The sequence below is a fragment of the Dreissena polymorpha genome, chromosome 12, assembly GCF_020536995.1.
Source record: "Dreissena polymorpha isolate Duluth1 chromosome 12, UMN_Dpol_1.0, whole genome shotgun sequence".
Classification (NCBI taxonomy): Eukaryota; Metazoa; Mollusca; class Bivalvia; order Myida; family Dreissenidae; genus Dreissena; species Dreissena polymorpha.
Window position 1 is genome coordinate 33,246,739 of NC_068366.1, and position 21,193 is coordinate 33,267,931.

Below are 21,193 nucleotides of genomic sequence, written 5' to 3' on the forward strand. Positions count from 1 at the left end.
AAATGCATTGAAAGAAAGGGAAAGGGTTAAATCAGAGGAAAGGAAAGAAAGGTTGTAGAAAGGTTTTCATAACTCATCACCACACATGTTACATTTCTGGTACAAGAATCAAACATGCGATTCTCTGCTTTGTAGTAAAGCACTCTGACAATTAAGGTAGAAGACCCTTAATTTATTTGAGCATAATTTGATCTGTGTCATGTGAAAATGGGTCTTATGCCATATGCAGCCAGCTTAGCTTCAGAACACCCTGCCAATCCCCGAGGTCAGGTCAGAGACATAGAGAATAATAGGTTAGTGTTGATTATAGATCAGGTTTATCCTGCGAGGCTTAGAAAACAAAAAGCACGAGCCTTGGCTAGTGCTTTTTCGTTTTCGTGCCGAGCAGGATAAACCTGATCTATAATCAACACTAATCTATTATTCTATTTATCCCACTTTTTATTCAGTAAACCTTTATATTTAAACAAAACTGGATATTTTCGCTTGTTTATGACGTCATTTTGTCGAAACAATGACGTCATGACGTGCCGTTGATTATAGCAGAAATTTAATCAACGGGGCTTTAATCAACCGAATTTGCTGTAAAAGTGGGATAAAATGCTGTCTGCTAATACGACCAAAAAACCTTGCGTGACTTTATAGGCGACAGCGAAGATCATCACCAGACAGCGCAATTGCGCAGGCTGGTCTGAAGCTATACATGCTCCATATAGCATAAGACCTATTTTCGCATGACGCAATTCAAATTATACACAAACAATTTAGGGCCAGCTTACTCAGTTTGTAGAGGGCTTAGCTACGAATCATAGGATCACAGGTTTTATTGCAATACCACAAAGATTTTCACATGACACGACTCAATAATATCTAGTTGCCAACTTACATGAGGTGGATTCCGGGGTAGTGGCCTGTACATAGTTGGAAGGGAAGACTCCGGTACTGCCCCCATACTCCCCCTGCCACCAGTCAGGGTCATCCTTCTTAAGGACATTTATCACAGCATCTTTGGGGAATGTCAGCTCGTCTGGGTGCTGGGCAGCGTATGGGTACAGGGCTATAACGTGGTCAACTGGAATACACAGGAACATCCTCTGATGATTTGATTACAAATTTAATTTAAAAAGTTGGAACTTGTACATTAATTATACTAATAATTGAACCGTGCTCTGTGAAAACGAGGCTTAATGCATTTGCGAAAAGTGTTGCCCCAGATTAGCACAGGTTAAACAGGAACAACATTTTCCACTTTTACGGCAATTTTTGCTTTAAGGATGTCTCTTGTAAATGAAAATAAAATCTAGGCCGAAAATGTCCTTGATTAGCCTGTGCAGACTACACAGGCTAATATTGGACTAAACTTCACAAACATGCATTACGCCCAGTTTTCCTAGAACATTGCTCAACAAGAGCTGCGTTTGTGAAACACAATGCCCCCTACTGCGCTTTGAAGCCATATATTTGACCTTTGACCTTGAAGAATGACCTTGACCTTTCACCACTCAAAATGTGCAGCTCCATGAGATACACATGCATGCCAGATATCAAGTTGCTATATTCAATATTGCAAAAGTTATGACCAAGGTTTAAGTTTTGGGACACACACAATGACAGACGGACAGACAGGCCAAAAACAATATACCCCCGATCATTGGATCCGGGGGCATAAAAACATTCATTGTACTTTGTAAATTATGTTGGTATAGTGCTACAATAAGGTGACCTTGATTCAGCCCAATAAGGGCATGTAAATTGGTTGACATTGAACCAAGACAATGGGTTCCAACACACCCGGCTTCACAAATGATACATAATAAGCCTAAAATCAAGTTATAGACCTTGATATATTCAACAAACACATAGTGACAGCATTTAAGTTTGTTGTGGTGGGTCAGCTAATCTAATATATGATTATTTGTTGACCAGATGACACTGTTGAAATCCAAGCCAAAGTACAGTCATTGGGAGAAAAATAACCAAATATACAACATAGAATGAACTTTATTGATCCATTGACACAGTTTTGCAAACCCAACCTAAGTGTGGTGATTATGGAAAAGCATAAACTATATACAGGAAATATTGTTATTGAGCCTCTCTATTGGAAAAGGGGGCTTAATGCATGTGCGTTTAGTGCTGTCCCAAATTACTGCACAGGCTAATAGAAAACAACACTTTTTGCCTTGACTTTTGATAAAAGGAGACTCCCTTTCAAAAAAAAATACCTAGACAGTGTCGTCCCTGATAAGCCTGTGCGCACTGCAGGCTCATCTGGGACCACGCTTTACGCACATGAAGTTCTGTATTCCCAGAGCTAGGCTTAATAGCTTATCAGCTGACAATATTTTGCAAACCTACCGTACGCCTTGGCAGCCTGCGTGCCTGCAGCCTGTGGGGCAGAGGAGGGCGTGGCACTGGTACCCCCAGCCTGAAGAATAGCACAGACACACTGATACATAGAATTATGTGAGAAGAATGTATAAATGCCACTTAAGCATTAAAACTAACCTTTTTGGGGGCTTTTTTATATAATGCCATTTGTGTTGAAAGCAAATAAGTTGTATTTTTCCCTAACTTTTCCATATTGCATCAATGCACAAAATGCAATTGAATGCTTATATAAATCTTAGCTTAAAGAACAAAAGTTTTGATCAGGTCTGTCTTCCTAAGTCCGTCCTTTTTCCGAACCTGATTTGTGTATCTATATTAATCTCAAAGACAAGCAGCGTTACCTCAATCACCTCATGATAAAATTCACATAGATAGACCTGCACAGAAAAATTGAATAATGAGAGCTTACCACACCACCAGCTGGGGAGGTTTTCCCGCCAGAGTCCAGTGTATCCACAGGTGTGTTTCTGGCGCTGCCCTGCAACAGCTTCACATAATTTGCTGGGAACCACCCGATCTTACGCTTCTGACCTCGGGCCTAAAAACAAAGATACTAACTGAGCTCTGGGAAAACGGGAGTTAATGCATGTGCGTAAAGTGTCATTCTTATTAAGCCTGTGCAGTCCTAACAGGCTAATCAGGGACAACATTTTCCCCCTTAACTGGATTTTTTGCTCAGAAGAGACATTGTTTAAACAACAAATATCACAAAACAGGTAAGTGTTGTCCCTCATTAGCCTGTGCAGACTGCACAGGCTAATCTGGGATGACACTATATGCACAAGCATTAAGCCCTGTTTTCCCACAGCAAGGCTCATATTAAAACAAGGGACAAAATTGTCACAAAACCAGGTTTTCATTGTGAAAAAAAAAGTCTGATAAAGGGAGAAAACTCAAACTGAACTTTTGAAATGAACAAACAAAATTAACCCCCTTTTTAAAAAAAAATTTGAAAAAAAATCTATTTTTAGTCGTGGCGACCTTGACATTGGAGATATTGACGTGATTCTTTCGTGCGACACACCGTCCCATGATGGTGAACAAATGTGCCAATTGATTTTAAAACAAATTTTTTAAATAAAATTCATTTTAATTGTTAAATACTTACCTGTTATCGTATGCTTATACTTTCCAAGGGGAAATAACTCATCCGGAATTTTAACTGGGAATCCGCCACCTCAATACCGTAATACAGGCCAGGTTAAACATAGTGCAATGCAACCTAGCCAAAAATCGGTAACCAACCCTCAATATTCTTTCAATATATATACAAAAATATTAATCGAATAGCGGGGTGGGAGGTGGGACTTACCGATAACAGGTAAGTATTTAATAATTAAAATGAATTTTATTTAAAAAATTTGTTTTAATGTCATAAATACTGACCTGTTATCGTATGCTGATTTTGCAGCTGCGGTGGGAAGGTTCGTATATATTTTCCCAACACAGTAGAACCCATAAACAGGGTTATCAGCTAATGATATCAAGTAATCTTCGTTAAAACGGTATTAATTATGACTTCTCGGACAGAGTAATATGTCTATGTCGTAAAGAAGACACTACCGTTAGTGAAACCACAACAAGCCCAAACGTATACAAATTGTATTGTTGGCACTTCAGAAAACGAAGATAAAAAGATGACAAGGTGGTCGGATTCCTCCAGTAAACAGCTTAGAGCACGTCAAAAAGTGGGGTGTGATTAATATATGCCCACAAAACAGACAGAGCTCTTAATTCATGCGGTCAGATCCTAAAAAGGAATGAATCCTTAGATAGGATAAGATTAACTTCCTTAGTCGAGGTCTAACCCCGAGAAATAGAAGCCGCAGACACATCTCCCCCCCCCTTTTTTGGGGAAATGAAGAGTGTCTTTGAGAACCTCGAATGGACTTCTGACTAACACTGCTGAGATAGAACTTCAAAGCCCTGATTGCCCAAAGAAGTTTATCCTCATCTTCATGACTACCAGTTTAAGAAAACTTGGAAACTTGAAGGTAGAAGCCATATAGAGGACTTGATATTAAGCAAGGAATCCTGGCTGACACAACAAAGTGAAAACGACAATAGATCCAACTGGAATTGGTCGTATTCAACAGAAAAAGCATGAATTTCACTTCTCCGTATGGTAAAAGCCATAATAAGAAGGAAAACCGTCTTAAAATTATATTGGAACTGTTAATAAGCCTGATGAAAAAGGTTCATAGGGAGCTCATTAAGCATCCCAACATGTTACACAAGTCAAAACCGCTTAAGAAGGTAAAGGAACGAAAAACATAGTGTTGACGTTCCATAGTTTGGATCAGTTCCAAAATAAGTAAGACAGCACAGAGTTGCGATGACTTACACAGAACAAGGTATACGAAAGCATAATCTCTATCCTTTGATGAAGAAAAGAACAAATTTCTTATCATCAAGAAAAAGATGAGAAAAACCTCTATGTATCTAGTAGAGTGATTAAGGTAATAACTATGCTCTCAATTACCCAGTAAAAAATGAATTTCCATAGAACCTTTATACAGTTCTGATGGAATTATCCTTGCACAAGTAACAAGGATTGAAACTCTAACAGAAAAACGTTCTTCTGTAGAGATAACTAAAAGTTATTAATGGCCAGACATGAAGTGGCACATGTTTGGATCAGTAAAAATATGTCTCAGTGAGATATGATATTTGACCTGTGAAGAAGTTTCCTGAAAATAATTGTACAGGAGACTTAAAAGGTCGTAGAACCATAATCCCATGGTTCATTAAGTATATTTCATGAAATTATGGCAAAAACTCAGTTATTGCAAAAACTCACCAAGAAGGCAAGATATTCCAGTTTATGTCAATGGACGAATGTATAACAATCGCACACCCTGCTGGATCGATTTCTGTGAACTGCATTGTTGCCGTTGTTCAGCATACCGGTATACACTGCGATATACGATCGCATAACGCTAATAACTAGCGTTTGATGATAAACAACATTCTTTGATATACTATGTACACCATGCAACTCGTCTGCAACTTCACTGCCGCGCATGCGCAATTACATTATTGAACCCAACGGAAAAATAATTCGAAAGAAAGAACTGCAGGACAAAAGGTCCAACAGGGCGTTGAGACGAACTGGTATGAGAAAGACGATAGAGAAAATTTGTTGTTCTTGCAAAGAACGAATAAGTTCCTGATTTCCAGTTACAAGGAGTGATAATATGATCACCTCCGTGTCTGTAAGTAAACCACGACCGATGTGTGATAGTTGAAACCATCACAAAGGAATCGTGAAAATGTGTTGTAAATGAAAAACAGCTAAAAAGAATTTTCGCTTTTCAAGATGTAGATGTGCAGGTGATATTCGTTAGGATACCACATAATTGAGAAAATCAAGATACGTTGTTCTATGTGATCGTCCATAACCTTATCTGCTCACATCTGTATAAGATGTAAGGAAGGTTGTGGTAGAATAAACTATATTCTTGCCAAGATAATCTTCTAGTCTAGACACCACTGAATAGTGGTAAATAATGACAAAAAGATGGAAATCTGTGTCATTAAATAATCCCGAGATTAATACAATTATCTTAAAAATAAAGCTGAAACGGACGTAAGAAAAGACGTCTCAGCAGAAGGACCGGTGACCGGACCGGTAAATACCGACCGGTGACCGGAACCATTTGTCAAGGATGGGTGGGCAAAGAAACCACGGCAAGCCGAACTTTCCCACTCCAAACACACTTGAAAATTGGTAGAATAGGACAGTGTTTAACACTTATAAGTTTATGACCTATCTACAGAATATAGCCTCTTCTTGAACCAATAACAGGCGCCTTTAAAATCCTGGATAATACAGGTCGCGAAGTCATCGATTTGCGAAGTACGGAAATATGATTGATAGTGGTACCTCCGGAATCGGAGGTTTGATGGCAGAAAAAGGTGAAAACCCTAGGGGTAACCTTAAGCGGGTCCACGCTTGCCGGTAGAATGCATGGAAGTCTTAAATTCTGACTTGATTAATCCATTTACTTCAAGACTTCTAACCTGGACGAATTCCGAAAGGAATACGACCAGTTATAGGAAGACGGCCTGTTATGGCCAGAAGTGTAATAGAAGAAAAACTTTAAGATGAGGTCCCTCCAGATCCTAGGATCTAAGATCTGAGTTCAATAGGTCCTAAGCCATCTACAAGACTGTAGCCACTATGCGGTCAATCTGATAGGCAATCCTATGTATCAGAACTCTTGTTGATTCCAGTAGCTTGAAAATATGCACTGCCGTAGGAGCAATAGAAAAGCAGAAGTCGATACAAATGTCGTCTTGCTAATCCTGCTAGCGTCATTAATGTGTCCCAACTGTTCCGTTACACTGACTGCAAAGTCTGTAGCCGACAGGTAAAGGCGGTTAAAACAATTCATCCTTCGGGTCTCGAACATAAATTAATAGAGGTCAAATAGTAATGTTTGACCTCAATGCTAGTCTCCGAGCCCACTTCAGCCGATCTATCTGCAAGACCAATAGTCTGCATGTAGCCGGTTGAGATAGAAGTACAAATAACAGATATAGCATGATTTGGTAACCGTCGCCAGTAGAACATCAGTATTGAAAAACACAAAAAGTCATGTAGATTGTTGAATCCATAAAATATAGTATTCAATACAATCATAGCCAGGGGTATACAACTATGTAATGTAGACGATACCCGTGATACTAAAAATTGACCGATGAAAACACAGTGGAATACCGGTAATTGGTAAGTGGTGACCGAACCGGACCGGTCAATGACAGGTAACTGTAGCCCGGTGAACGGACCAGTCATAATATGACAGGTGACGTTACCAGTTAAAGACCGAAAAATGGTGGAATCCATATGGTCTGTTATCAATGTCAAGCACTGCTCGGAAAAGAAGATCATGCCAAAAAAAATCCAATCCGATGGCGATGAGACATCACTTATTCTGACCGGTGATCAGTGATCGGTGATATGACCGATGAATGGTGACCGATGTCCGGTGATCGGGACCGGTATAATATAACTGCGTCAGAATGGAAATATCTGGTGCAGAAGAATGACCATCCACGAAGTCATCTAATAATGTTAACCGGAAAACAACGGTAGATTATCAGTATTAATAGGCATAAGTGTCCTTGTAGTCGTAGTGGAGAAAAGAACAGCTTATCCCAAAGCCTGAATGTTAAACGAACTAGTGTTCGTATACAACTACGGCTCGGTGACTGCAACATGTGTGGATGCCATTAGAAGAACCATCACACGTGGAATGGAGACATGATATTCCTAAAGGAATAAACTGCTGCGCCATGAGCGCATGATACGCCCGTCGTTCGCCAATGAAGTAGTAAGGTAATAAATAACCCTTTGAATCATTTTTTTACTTCAGTTTATTTAATGAAATCACGAAATTTTGACGAACAAAGTCGCATAACTCTGGAACGACAATTCAGAATTCCGTCAAAAATGAAAGGGGATCAGGGTTTATGAATATTAAGATTGTGTTAAAATTTGAAAAAAATCCATCGAAGGATATTTGAGCTACGGTAGGACATTCAATGAAATCACGAAATTTTGACGAACAAAGTCCCATAACTCTGGAACGACAATTCAGAATTCCGTCAAAAACGAAAGGGGATCAGGGTTTATCAATATTAAGATTGTGTTGAAATTTGAAAAAAATCCATCGAAGGATATTTGAGCTACAGTAGGACATTCAATGAAATCACGAAATTTTGACGAACAAAGTCCCATAACTCTGGAACGACAATTCAGAATTCCGTCAAAAACGAAAGGGGATCAGGGTTTATCAATATTAAGATTGTGTTAAAATTTGAAGAAAATCTGTCAAAGGATATTTGACGTAGCGTACGACATTAACAGACGGACGGACGGACGGACGGACGGACAGACGGACGGACAGACGGACGGACAGACGGACGGACAGACGGACGGACAGACGGACGCGGGGTATACCATAATACGTCCCGTCATAGACGGGCGTATAATAAAATGGAGAACGTCGTAATGACCAGTAGGTTCATTAACGCCTACGTGAGAAGTGGCGACATCCATATAACTTCGATGCCGAAATATTGTTCGGCTACGCTGGAAATATTGTCTTCTACAATATTGTCTCCGTGAGCATTGACATGATCGCTTACGAGCGTATCAACGCCGAGAACTGCTCAATGAAGGAGAGGTATGTTCGATAAATATCCAGTGGTGCTCAATGCAGTCCGCTGATGTCTACGTGAAGGTTGACGACGTCCTCGTTTCCTGCGATGTCGAGATCTGGATCGGCCGAGATGTGGATCGGCTGCGATGAGACCGAGATCTTCTAGAATAACGTCTCCGTGAGTGACGACGTGATCGCTTACGAGAGCCGCGACGATGAGAACTGCTCGACGAAGAAGAGCGTGTCCGATGTCTAATCCTTGATGAAGACGATGTATTCAACGAAGAATAGGAGAATAATTCAATGAAGAAGACCGAGTTCTTCTTCTTGACCGGTGACTGGTGTTATCGGTGGCAGGCCTAACTGATGACCGGTGACCGGAGCGGTGATCAATGACCGGACCGGTGACCGAACCGGACCGTTGACATGACCGGACCGGTGACATGACCGGACCGGTGACATGACCGGTGACCGGACCGGACCGGTGACATGACCGGTGACATGACCGGTGACCGGACCGGTGATCAATGACCGGACCGGTGACATGACCGGTGACCGGACCGGACCGGTGATCAATGACCGGACCGGACCGGTGACATGACCGGACCGGTGACATGACCGGTGACCGGACCGGTGACATGACCGGTGATCAATGACCGGACCGGACCGGTGACATGACCGGTGACCGGACCGGCCGGTCAGACGTCGATCAATGGTCCGTGATCAACGTCCCCGGTGACGTACCGGTCATATCATGACCAGTGTTGTCACCGGATAATGACCGTATGGCGGATGCCAAATGGTCCGGCATTGGTCGATGTCCTTGACCAATGCCATCGGGCAAAGACCGGCTGACGGGTGTCGCCATATGGTCTGATGTTGACCGACTGTCTAAGAGACTTAGCATAGTACGGTCGCGATCGTGCCCGATACCCGGTGACTGATACTGCAACTATCATCCATGATCTGCGAAGTCACCGGGTATTTATCCACTCTTGTTTCTGCGACCATCATGTAGTCGAATATATGAAAAACAAGAGCAAAGCATATTCAACCATAAACTGGTCACAGACCAGATTATCATACGGCACCTAAAATCATTATTTGACCATAATGAAAATTATAATAATACTGCCGTAGATCATAAATTAAACAAAAGTTTAATTCAAAACAGATGAAAAATAAAATGAAGATCAATTAGATTGTCATACGGAACGTTAAAACAAATTTTCTTAAGTAAAATTCATTTTAATTATTAAATACTTACCTGTTATCTCTAGCTTACCCCTTTCCAAGGGAGTTATTTCATCCGGAAAATATTCAAGCGCTGGGAATCGTCCACCTCTATAAGAATCCAAATCAGGTTAAACATAGTACAATGCAACCTAACAGGAAATCAAGAACCACAACTCATCTTTCCTTTACGCAAACATAAAAAGGCGATGAGCGGGGTGGGAGGTGGGACTTACCGATAACAGGTAAGTATTTAATAATTAAAATGAATTTTACTTAAGAAAATTTGTTTTAATATCATAAATACGTTACCTGTTATCTCTAGCTGATTTTGCAGCTGCGGCGGGAAGGTTCGCATATTTTTTCCCATCACAGCAAAACCCATATAGAGGGTTTACAGCCAGAGATAGTAGAATCAAGTCCTCTTATAATCTTTGTTAGTACAGTATAGTACTTAATTCTCGGATGGCACCAGTGTACTTATGCCATAGAAGAAACTACAGTTTGAGCCACTACAAGAGGACCCAACTTATACAAATTGTCTTGTTGGCACTCAAGAGAACGAAGATAAAAAGAGGAGAAGGTGGTTGGATTCCTCCAGAAAGCAGCTTGAAGCACTTCAGATAGTGGGGTCTGATTAATATAAGCCCACGAAGCCGAAAGAGCTCTTAATTCATGCGGTCTTATCTTAAACAGGGATAAATCCCTCGATGAAAGAGAAGAATAAGCTTTCCTTATAGTCGAGGCTATCCAACGAGAAATAGAAGCCGCAGACACATCGCCCCCCCCTTTTAATGGAATGAAAAGTCTCTTGCGAGAACCTCGAATAGACTTTACCTTTTTAAGGTAGAACTTCAAAGCCCTGACCGGGCAAAGGAGTCTATCATCATCTTCATGTCCACAAGTTCTAGATAGACTTGGAACTTTGAAGGGTTTGGAAGCCATAGAGGGGAGTTGATTTTTAGCAAGGAATCCTGACTGACACAACAATGTAACAGAACCATCAGAAGAGTCAAAACGAAGATGACTATCCTCGATAGAAAGAGCATGAATTTCACTTCTCCGTTTGGCTGAAGCCATAGTAAGAAGGAAAACGGTCTTCCATGTTAGGAATTGTAATGAAGCCTGATCAAGAGGTTCATAGGGAGCCTTAATAAGGGAACCAAGCACACAAGCTAAATCCCATTTAGGAGCAAGTGTACGAGATACAGGACGACTAAGTTCCATAGCTCGAACAAGTTCTGAAATAGCTGGATCAGCACAGACTTGTGAAGACTTAGTGAAAGCCAATGTATGCGAAATCATAGATCTGTATCCTTTGATGGAACTAAGAGAAAGTTTCTTATCATCAAAAAGATAAATGAGAAAATCGGCTATTCGTCTAGCAGAGGGATTGAGGGGATTAATTTTCCCTCGAAAACACCAATTGGAGAAGAGTTTCCAACGAGCATCATAGACTGCTCTGGTGGATTTTCTCCTTGCTGAAGCAACGAGGGTTGAAGCCCTGACAGAAAAACATTTCTTCTGCAAAGATTGCCTGATAACGGCCAGACGTGTAAGTGGAACATTTTTGGGTCCGCATGTAGTCTGCCGCTTTGAGACAGAAGATCTGACCTGTGAGGAAGATTCCTGGGATAATCGTACAGGAGACTGAGAAGATCGTTGAACCAAGATCTTATGGGCCACCAAGGGGCAATCAGGAGTATCCTGCAAGAGCTCACCCTGATTTTTCCCAATATTTGGGGAATTAGAATGGGTGGGGGATAGGCGTAAGCGTCCAGTTGGTCCCATGCGAACGAAAGCGCGTCGATTGCCCACGCTGCTGGATCGTAAACTGGACTCACATACAGAGGAAGTCTGTGATTGTGTCTGGTTGCAAATAGATCGACCAGGGGATAACCGAACTTGAAAAAGATCTGGTTGGTCACTTCTTGATGAAGTGTCCACTCCGATGGAAGTAACTGGTGTTTGCGAGACAAACCATCCGCCAGGGCGTTGAGGTGACCTGGTATATATTTTGCCAGCAGATGAATGTTGAGTGTTTTGCAAAGAACAAGTAATTTTTTGGTTTCCAGATACAGGGATTGAGAATGTGTTCCCCCCTGTGCCTGGATGTAAGCCACCACAGATGTGTTGTCTGTTGACACCATCACACAAGAGTCTCGAAGATGTGATTGGAAATGAGATACAGCTAGAAATGCTGCTCGCATTTCTAGATTGTTGATATGAAGGTGAGATTCCTGATGAGACCACAACCCTGAAATTATCAGACTGAGAGGTTCCAGGTGAGCACCCCACCCTTCCTTGCTCGCATCCGTTATTAGATATAATGACGGTTGCGGGGGAAGAAGGGGTACTCCTGCCAACAGAGTCTCGTCGTCTAGCCACCACTGAAGATGAGACCTTAAGGAGGGAAGGATTGGAATCTGTGTTAATAGATTGCCTGGAGACTATTTCCAACAAGCTGAGAGATAGTGCTGAAGAGGACGTAGGAAGAGACGTCCCAACTGCACAAAGTCTGCTACTGAGCTCAGGATACCGTTGAGAGAGAGGAATTCTTGAGCTGTTATATGAGATTGGGACAAAACCCAGTTGACCTTCATCAGAAGGTCTGATATACGTTGAATAGACACTCTAACCCAATTGATGTGGGTCAAGAAATTCATTCCCACAAACGTAAAGTCCTGTGAAGGAATGAGGTCTCATTTGTCTGCATTGAGAAGGAGCCCTAACGAGAGGAGCTCCTTCCAAGAGAATTCTAGGTTGTACAGAAGCAATTGACGATCCAGCTGGTGTAAGAGCCAGTCGTCGAAATACTGAAGAAGAATAATCCCGTGAACTCTGAGGTGTGATCCGACTGCCGACATTAGTTTGGTAAAAACTCGTGGGGCTGTCGCCAACCCGAAAGGCATAGACCAGAACTGGTAGACTTGGCCTTGAAAGGCGAATCGCAAGTACTTTCGGTAGTTGGGATGTATAGGAACATGGAAGTAAGCATCTTCCAGATCCAAAGACACCCCCCAGTGCAGGGGTTTGATGGATTCCCGTATGAAAGAAGGAGTCTCCATTTTGAAAGTTGGTTTGAGGAGATACATGTTGAACACTTTTAAATCTATTACTGGTCTCCAGGAACCATTTTTCTTTTGAACAAGAAAAAGACGACTGTAAAATCCTGGAGAATAAGGATCTTGAACCCTTTCTACCGCCTGTTTTTCCAAGAGCCCGAGAATGGACTCTGGAATATGTGGATGCCGAGATACCAGCTCTATAGGGACGCGAGAAAGTGGAGGCCTTTTTTTCGAATTGAAAAGTCAGGCCTTTTGTCACAAGAGAATGAACCCATGCGTCTGAAGTAATTTGAAGCCATCGATTTGAGAAGTGGAAAAGTCTGGCCCCGACTGGTATTTCCGGCATCGGAGGTTGTGGCGGTAGAAAGGGAAGGGACCTAGGGCTGATAAGCAGGAGGTGCGCCCCTGCCGGTAGAAGGTTTGAAATTCCTCTGTCCCGGCTTGGGTTTGCCCTTTTTCCCAGAATCTTTATTAGAAGACTTGTGTGACAAAGAAGGTCTGTTATAGGAAGACTGCCTATTAGGACCTGACCGTGGATTAAAAGAAGGCTTTTTAGAGAAAAGGTTATTTCTCTTAGCCGTCTTGAATGCTGGAACTGCTGGTGGCCTAGAAGCAGGATGCTTAAAGACCCCTTGGCGTTGTCCAGAGTTGTTTCTAGCTAAAGAAGCATGAAGTTGGTCATCCTTGTCAGCTGTGATTGCTTCTTGTATCCTTCCACCAAAAAGAAACCCTGATGTGAGAGGAGCTGTTCTGAGCGAGTTCATACCAGGTTCCAACAGAAAATCTTTAGGTAAAGAAGTAAGGATAAGATCTCTACGAATCCTTAGCATCTCGGACATTGAAGAAGCAGAAGTGTGAGATAAGGCCAGTGTGGTCCGTGAGAGATGAATTAACAAATCACGGAGTTCCTCCGGAACAGATTCCGACCAATCACACACCATTTGTAAAATTGTCGCTAGCATGAAGTCAATTTGGTTAGTCAAACCTAATGATCTACGTTCCCTCATTTCCCAAGTTTCCAACATTGAAAACGGAACAGAAACTGAATTGGAACCACTTGGCATTACAAGAGATAGCTTGCTTATGTCCGGATCTGGAACCGGAAGTTTTGAAAAATCCAAAACAGATGTTGCATGTGGTACAGGAGGTTTGTAACTTTTACTACCTTCCTGGTGTTTTGGATCAGCTAGTTCCTTAGGAATTTTCCATGTTTCTCCTCGTTTTGGAATAGTCTTATTAGCTGATTCCAATGATTGAAGAACAGATAGAACAGTAGAACCAATGGGAAGTCGTGGGTCAGGACAAGCCGTCGACTTAATAACCCTGTTGGGATCAAATGTACGAAAAAGTTGTTCTGTCACAGAAATCGTCGCATTTGAAGACAGTTCAGCAGGTCTTGGACAGTAATCTTCACCAAGAGTACGAAACATCAGTTCATAGATCTGACCAATCGGAGCTAAATATTGATCCGTCTCAACATTAGATTCTGCATCTGAATCAGCCTCACTCTCTACAACACCAGCGGTTTGTATAGAATCAGCAGGAACAGAAGTGAGAATATCTTGTACCGGATTGTAATTGTCTGGTAACAGCGAATGATCATCCCCGACGTCAGTAAACTGATAATGTAAACCGGAAGAAGGTAAATTATCAGCATTGACCGGTACAAAATGTCCCGCATTTCTGTATAGTGTATCAGGATTCGACAGGGTAGCTGTAGGGGGTACACGACTAGATACTGTAGATGATACCCGTGGTGTTGACACTGACGCCGTAGTAGTGAGATGAGCTCCTGAAGATGCAATACGTGTGGCAGTCAACGTTGGAACCGACACATTTGGCATGGAAACATGCGATTCCATAACGGAACACGATGGTGAACGACTATACGTATGGTAAGTCCGATGCTGTCTACGTGAACGTTGCCGACGTCCTCGTTTCCTGCAATGTCGAGATCTGGATCGGCTGCGCTGTCGAGATGTGGATCGGCTGCGATGAGATTGAGATTTTTTGGAATACCGTCTCCGTGAGTGACGACGTGATCGCTTATGAGTGCCGCGACGATGATAACTGCTCGACGAAGAAGAGCGTGTCCGATGTCCACTCCTTGATGAAGACGATGTATTCGACGACGAATCGGATGTAGAAGAATACGCCGATGATGAAGACCGAGTTCTTCTTGACCGGCAATTGGTGTTATCGGTGGCAGGCCCAACTGATGACTGTTGACCGGTGACCGGACCGGACCGGTGACCGGACCGGACCGGTGATCAATGACCGGACCGGACCGGTGACCGGACCGGACCGGTGACCGGACTGGTGACATGACCGGACCGGTGACATGACCGGTGACCGGACCGGACCGGCCGGTCATATTATGACCGGTTACGTCACCGGACAAAGACCGTAGAATGGCGGCTGCCATGTGGTCTGACATTGATCCAGTCGTTCCATGATCAATGTCGCCGGTATGCATGGTGTGAGTCATAAGATCTGATGACGATCGACTGACAACAACACCATCTTGCCCGGTACCCAGTGACTGAAAAAACCGCTGGTCATCCTTGACCAGTGGAGTCACCGGGTAATCAACGTCGGATGGAGGTTCGTTGCGTTTGCGGCTGATCGACGTCCTCCGGCGACCTGCTTTTGTCCATACGTCGTAAGCCCACAAATCGCAAACCGCACATTTGTTATTAAATGTGCAACCGGTACATGCCAAGCAAGTATCGTGGGAATCCCACCTTGCTTTGATATGACCACAAGAACCTCTATCCTGTAAGTTCATTCTGAAATAAAAGAAACAGAAAGAACCTACAAAAGACAAATTAATGATTATAAATTCAAATAAAAAGTTAAACCACAAAATGTAAACACAAAGAACGCTGTCCAATTGACCTCAATTACTTATTGGGGAATAGGCACGAATTCCTCGTGGTTCACGTGCTCATGACGTCATGTACATGAGCGACGATGCAAACAAAGAAACCCAGCAAAAGCAGAAATATGACAATTACTGCAACAAAAAGTATAGAAATATAAACCGAATGATACAAATAAAAGATAAATAAACTTTATCCTTTTAAACTCCGCCAAAAACACAGTGAAAAGAACACATAAGTCCTGAGCCTAAAATAGGCGTGCACATGGTTTTATCCGGAAAGGAAAGATGAGTTGTGGTTCTTGATTTCCTGTTAGGTTGCATTGTACTATGTTTAACCTGATTTGGATTCTTATAGAGGTGGACGATTCCCAGCGCTTGAATATTTTCCGGATGAAATAACTCCCTTGGAAAGGGGTAAGCTAGAGATAACAGGTAACGTATTTATGATATTAAAATCATTATTGCACACAATGGCAAATGATAAACAATCTGTCAATAGAAGAACACGCTTTGCACGATCTCGTAACACATTAGAAGAACATGCTTCGCACGTTCTAGCAATGTATTAGAAGAGCACGTTTTGCACGTGGTCGTTCGCGCCTGAAAACACCCAGCATGGTAGAAATAAACCATTGTTCGATAAAAACAAGCATGGCTTACCTTTTACAAATGAAACAAAATCCATTAAATCCACACAAATTAATCCGAATGAGAAATAAAAAGATAAATAACACAATTTATCTATTCAAAACCCCAATCAACCAAGTGAAAAACAATATTTTAATTCAGAGCCGTAAAAGACACATATACACCTGGTTGATCCGGAAAGAATATTGAGGGTTGGTTACCGATTTTTGGCTAGGTTGCATTGCACTATGTTTAACCTGGCCTGTATTACGGTATTGAGGTGGCGGATTCCCAGTTAAAATTCCGGATGAGTTATTTCCCCTTGGAAAGTATAAGCATACGATAACAGGTCAGTATTTATGACATTAAAATCTCACATTGAATGACATAGTTATGGCCAGGACAAGCTCATTTATGGCCATTTTTGACCTTTGAACTCAAAGTGTGACCTTGACCTTGGAGATATCGACGTAATTATTTCGCGCGACACACCGTCCAATGATGGTGAACAAATGTGCCAAATGATTTTAAAATCTGACAATGAACGACATAGTTATGGCCCGGACAAGCTTGTTCCGCCAGCCCGCCAGCCAGCCCGCCCGCATTCGCCAATCTAATAACCAGTTTTTTCCTTCGGAAAACCTGGTTAATGATGTATGGGTCATTTTAACTTGTAATTTGAGTAAATAGCAAATGTCTTTTTTTAGGGCTTGATATGATAAGAAATTGATATAGAATACAACTGATATTTGGTTGATCAATGTAGTAAACACTTTCATAACCGGTAAAGGAATTACTGATCCCCTATGTAAATTGACCCACAATTAAGTATGCATAATATTTTCTCTCAGCTGACTTACTGAGCTCTTGAGTGTATCTGCAATGTTTCCCCTGCATCTATGAATTGATCACGCCTGATAAGGAATGATTAACTGTCACCACAGCTGGGTTCCAGTTCACAAGGGTATAACAAAGAATTTTGTCAAATTAAGAAGAATTTAACTAGGCACTCAGTCATCTTCATTTTGTTTATTGAAGATCAGAAAAAAACAAAAGGGCTTAGAGAGACAACAAGCTGGCCACAATCAGCATATCTAGGTAAAAGTGAACATAATGAGCTAGTATCTTACGGAAGCCATATAAGTCAAACTGCCACCCCACCATTGTTTTCTTTAATGAAACAAAACAATTTCCTAACTGGGCTAAAATATCATTCTTAGTCTGCTATACTAGAATTATTTGGCCAGAATATCATTCTAACTCTGTATTACTATCAGTATTTGGCCCAAAGTTCATTGTAAGTCTGCTATACTAAAAGTATTTAACAAACAAATGTTGGCTACTTTGGCCAAATGTAAGTAAATAACCCTGATCTTAAATTTGTCCTAAGCATTCACCTGTAGCTCTACCTCCAACCATCCTATAGGTGACTAACCTGTAGTTTTCCCTCCCACCATCCTATAGGTTACTAACCTGTAGTTCTCCCTCCCACCCACTAGCCACTCATTGACTCACCTGTAGTTCTCCCTCCCACCAGCCACTTGGTGACTCACCTGTAGTTCTCCCTCCTATCTATCACTGATTGACTCACCTGCAGTTCTCCCTCCCACCAGCCACTGATTTACTCACCTGTAGTTCTCCCTCCCACCAGCTACTGGGTGACTCACCTGTAGTTCTCCCTCCTACCTGCCACTGGGTAACTCACCTGTAGTTCTCCCTCCCACCAGCCACTGATTTACTCATCTGTAGTTCTCCCTCCCACCAGCCACTGATTTACTCACCTGTAGTACTCCCTCCCACCAGCCACTGATTTACTCACCTGTAGTTCTCCCTCCCACCAGCCACTGATTTACTCACCTGTAGTTCTCCCTCCCACCAGCCACTGATTTACTCACCTGTAGTTCTCCCTCCCACCAGCCACTGATTTACTCCCTGTAGTTCTCACTCCCAACAGCCACTGGTTTACTCATCTGTAGTTCTCCCTCCCACCAGCCACTGATTTACTCACCTGTAGTTTTCACTCCCACCAGCCACTGATTTACTCACCTGTAGTTCTCCCTCCCACCCGCCACTGATTTACTCACCTGTAGTTCTCCCTCCCACCAGCCACTGATTTACTCACCTGTAGTTCTCCCTCCCACCAGCCACTGATTTACTCACCTGTAGTTCTCCCTCCCACCAGCCACTGATTTACTCACCTGTAGTTCTCCCTCCCACCAGCCACTGATTTACTCACCTGTAGTTCTCACTCCCACCAGCCACTGGTTTACTCACCTGTAGTTCTCCCTCCCACCAGCCACTGATTTACTCACCTGTAGTTCTCCCCCCCACCAGCCACTGATTTACTCACCTGTAGTTCTCCCTCCCACCAGCCACTTGGGGACTTCTTGCGGACCTGTATCAGCTGACCGGGACTCAATGACAGCTGTTCCTGGCCTGTGGCTGTGTACGCAGCTATCACTGTGGCAATTTCTGTATTGAACACATCATAGTTAAAGAATTAAGACTTGTTCTTGGAAAATTGGACTCAATGCATGGGAATAAAGTGCTATCCCAGATTAGCCTGTGCAGTCCGCACAGGCAAATCAGGGATAACACATTCTGGTTTTGTGACATTTTTTTTGTTTAAATGAAGTTTCTTTTAAGCAAAAAATCAAGTCTGGGGGGTAAGTACCATCCCTGATTAGCCTGTGCAGACTGCACTGATTAATATGTGACAACACTTTACCCACATGAATTAAGCTGGGTTTCCCAGAGCATGGTGCAATTATAGAATGAGCAAAGGACTGAGAACAAAGATTTGGCATATGCTTTCCAACAGCTATAAAGGAAATTTCAACTACCGTTTCAGTTTGTTAGAATAAGACCAACACCAAGCCCAACACTAAGCTCAGAATGTTTAATCAGAATCTCTGTTTTACTAGAAGTTAAAAACCTTTAATCTCTCTCTCCCCCTCTCTCTGATCAGTAAATAACAAGACTGACAGCATCTTACCACTCTTAAAGGACAAATTCCAAAGTCATCACCTAACCAACCTGGTCTCTTCAATGTTCCAGTCTGGGAGGACCCAATTGTTGCCATGGTGAGGAGCCTGTGCCTAAAGTGTTGTCGCAGATTAGCATGTGCAGTCCACACAGGCAAATAAGGGACAACACTTTCCATTTTTAAGGAATATTTTATTTTATTTTACCTACCTGGTTTCTTTAGAGTACCGGTCTGGGATGGCCCAGTGGTTGCCATGGTGAGGGAGCCTGTGGCCCCGGGGATGGCGCTAGCAGGCCTTGCTGTGGAAGCCACTGACACTGAGCTCGTGGCTCCTGGCCCAGCGCTGGCTGATCTCACCTGCAATAAAGAGAGGGGGTTGTGCGTGACAGACTGAGCTTGGTTCTGGGAAAGCTTGGCACAGGATAATCTGTGACGACACTTTCCACTTGATATTGATTTGGAGAGACTGCCTTTAACCAAACAATTTCATAAAAGCAGAAAAAGTCGACCCTGATTAGCATGTGTGGTCCGTCTGCAATGGCTTATCTGGGAAGACACTTTAAGCATGTGCATTAAGTCCAGTTTTCCCAGAACAAGGCTTTAATAACAATTAATAAACAAGAGGGCCAAGATGGCCCTAGTTCGCTCACCTGAGAGGAGTCTGTGTATTCAATCTTTACCAAATGTCAAACTTTACCTAGATATTGTCCAGACAAACATCCTGGTCAAGTTTCATCATTATTGAATGAACCAAAACACTGGCGTATGGAGTGTTTTTGTTTTTGTAAGATTTGACGTGGTTACCTATATTTTGAGTTGACCCCCCTTACCAAACATCAAAATTTGCTTAAAAAAATAAATATTATGACCAAGATTCATAAAAATCTGAAACAAAATTGTGACCTCTAGAGTGTTTACCAGGATTTTGTATAATATAATGAAAATTTGAACAATCTAAGGGTAATAATTATGGCATTAATTATTTGATTTTGCTCATTATCAAACTTGACGGAGGTCTTTCAGCAACTTTGATAAAGAATGCTTGAGAAATGTGAATGCTATAGTGTTTATGGACGGCGGACAAAGACCAATCCTAAAACCTCACCTGAGCAATCAGGTGAGCTAAAAAGTGTGTTTCACCGATCTGAGCCATTTTCCAACTTGTCCGAGAAATCAATAAAACCAATGTATTGACTAAGTTTCACGATGATTAAGCAAAAAAAGTGACTTCTAAAGTGTTCGTTCACAAGGTTTCTCTCTAGTCACATAAGGAAAACTGCCCCACCCCCCTGGCAGCCAGGTTTTTTACCGATCTGGACTATTTGCGAATCATCTGAGATATATATAAAACCAATCTTTTCACCATGTTTCATGATGATTGGGCAAATAATGTGACTTCTACAGTGTTCACAAGCATTTTTTACTATATAAATATAAGAAAATTGCCCCCCCCCCCCCCCCCCCCCCCCCCCCCCCGGCAGCCAAGTTATTCAACTGTCCGGAACCATTTTTGGAACTCAACTCTTGTATCAACAAAACAAATGTTCTGACCACATTTCATGAAAATTGGGCAAAATTTGTGACTTCTAGAGTTTTCACATGTTTTCACTATATACATATAGAGAAAAATGCCCCGCCCACTGGCAGCCATGTTTTTTCACTGATCTGGACCATTTTCAAACTCGTCCGAGATATCAATAAAAACAATGTTTTGACCAACTTTCATGATGATTGGGCAAAAATTGTGACTTCAAGAGTGTTTACAAGGTTTCTCTATAGCCAAATAAGGAAAACCGCCCCGCCCACTGGCGGCCATGTTTTTCATCGGACGGAAACC

The 21,193-nt window shown here is 42.2% G+C and overlaps 1 protein-coding gene across 11 annotated transcripts in view; it reads right to left on the reverse strand.

Annotated features, from left to right (window-relative positions):
• The window catches only part of LOC127853681 (intersectin-1-like), a 117,055-nt gene that overhangs the window by 37,689 nt on the left and 58,173 nt on the right, over window positions 1-21,193 (reverse strand). For all 11 annotated transcript variants that reach the window (XM_052388390.1, XM_052388392.1, XM_052388383.1 and 8 more), the window contains 5 exons: window positions 19,566-19,713; window positions 18,721-18,842; window positions 2,801-2,929; window positions 2,359-2,428; window positions 887-1,072 (listed from right to left, as the gene is read on the reverse strand). In XM_052388390.1, coding sequence (XP_052244350.1) covers window positions 887-1,072; window positions 2,359-2,428; window positions 2,801-2,929; window positions 18,721-18,842; window positions 19,566-19,713 — 655 coding nt within the window. The remainder of the gene's footprint in view (window positions 1-886; window positions 1,073-2,358; window positions 2,429-2,800; window positions 2,930-18,720; window positions 18,843-19,565; window positions 19,714-21,193) is intronic.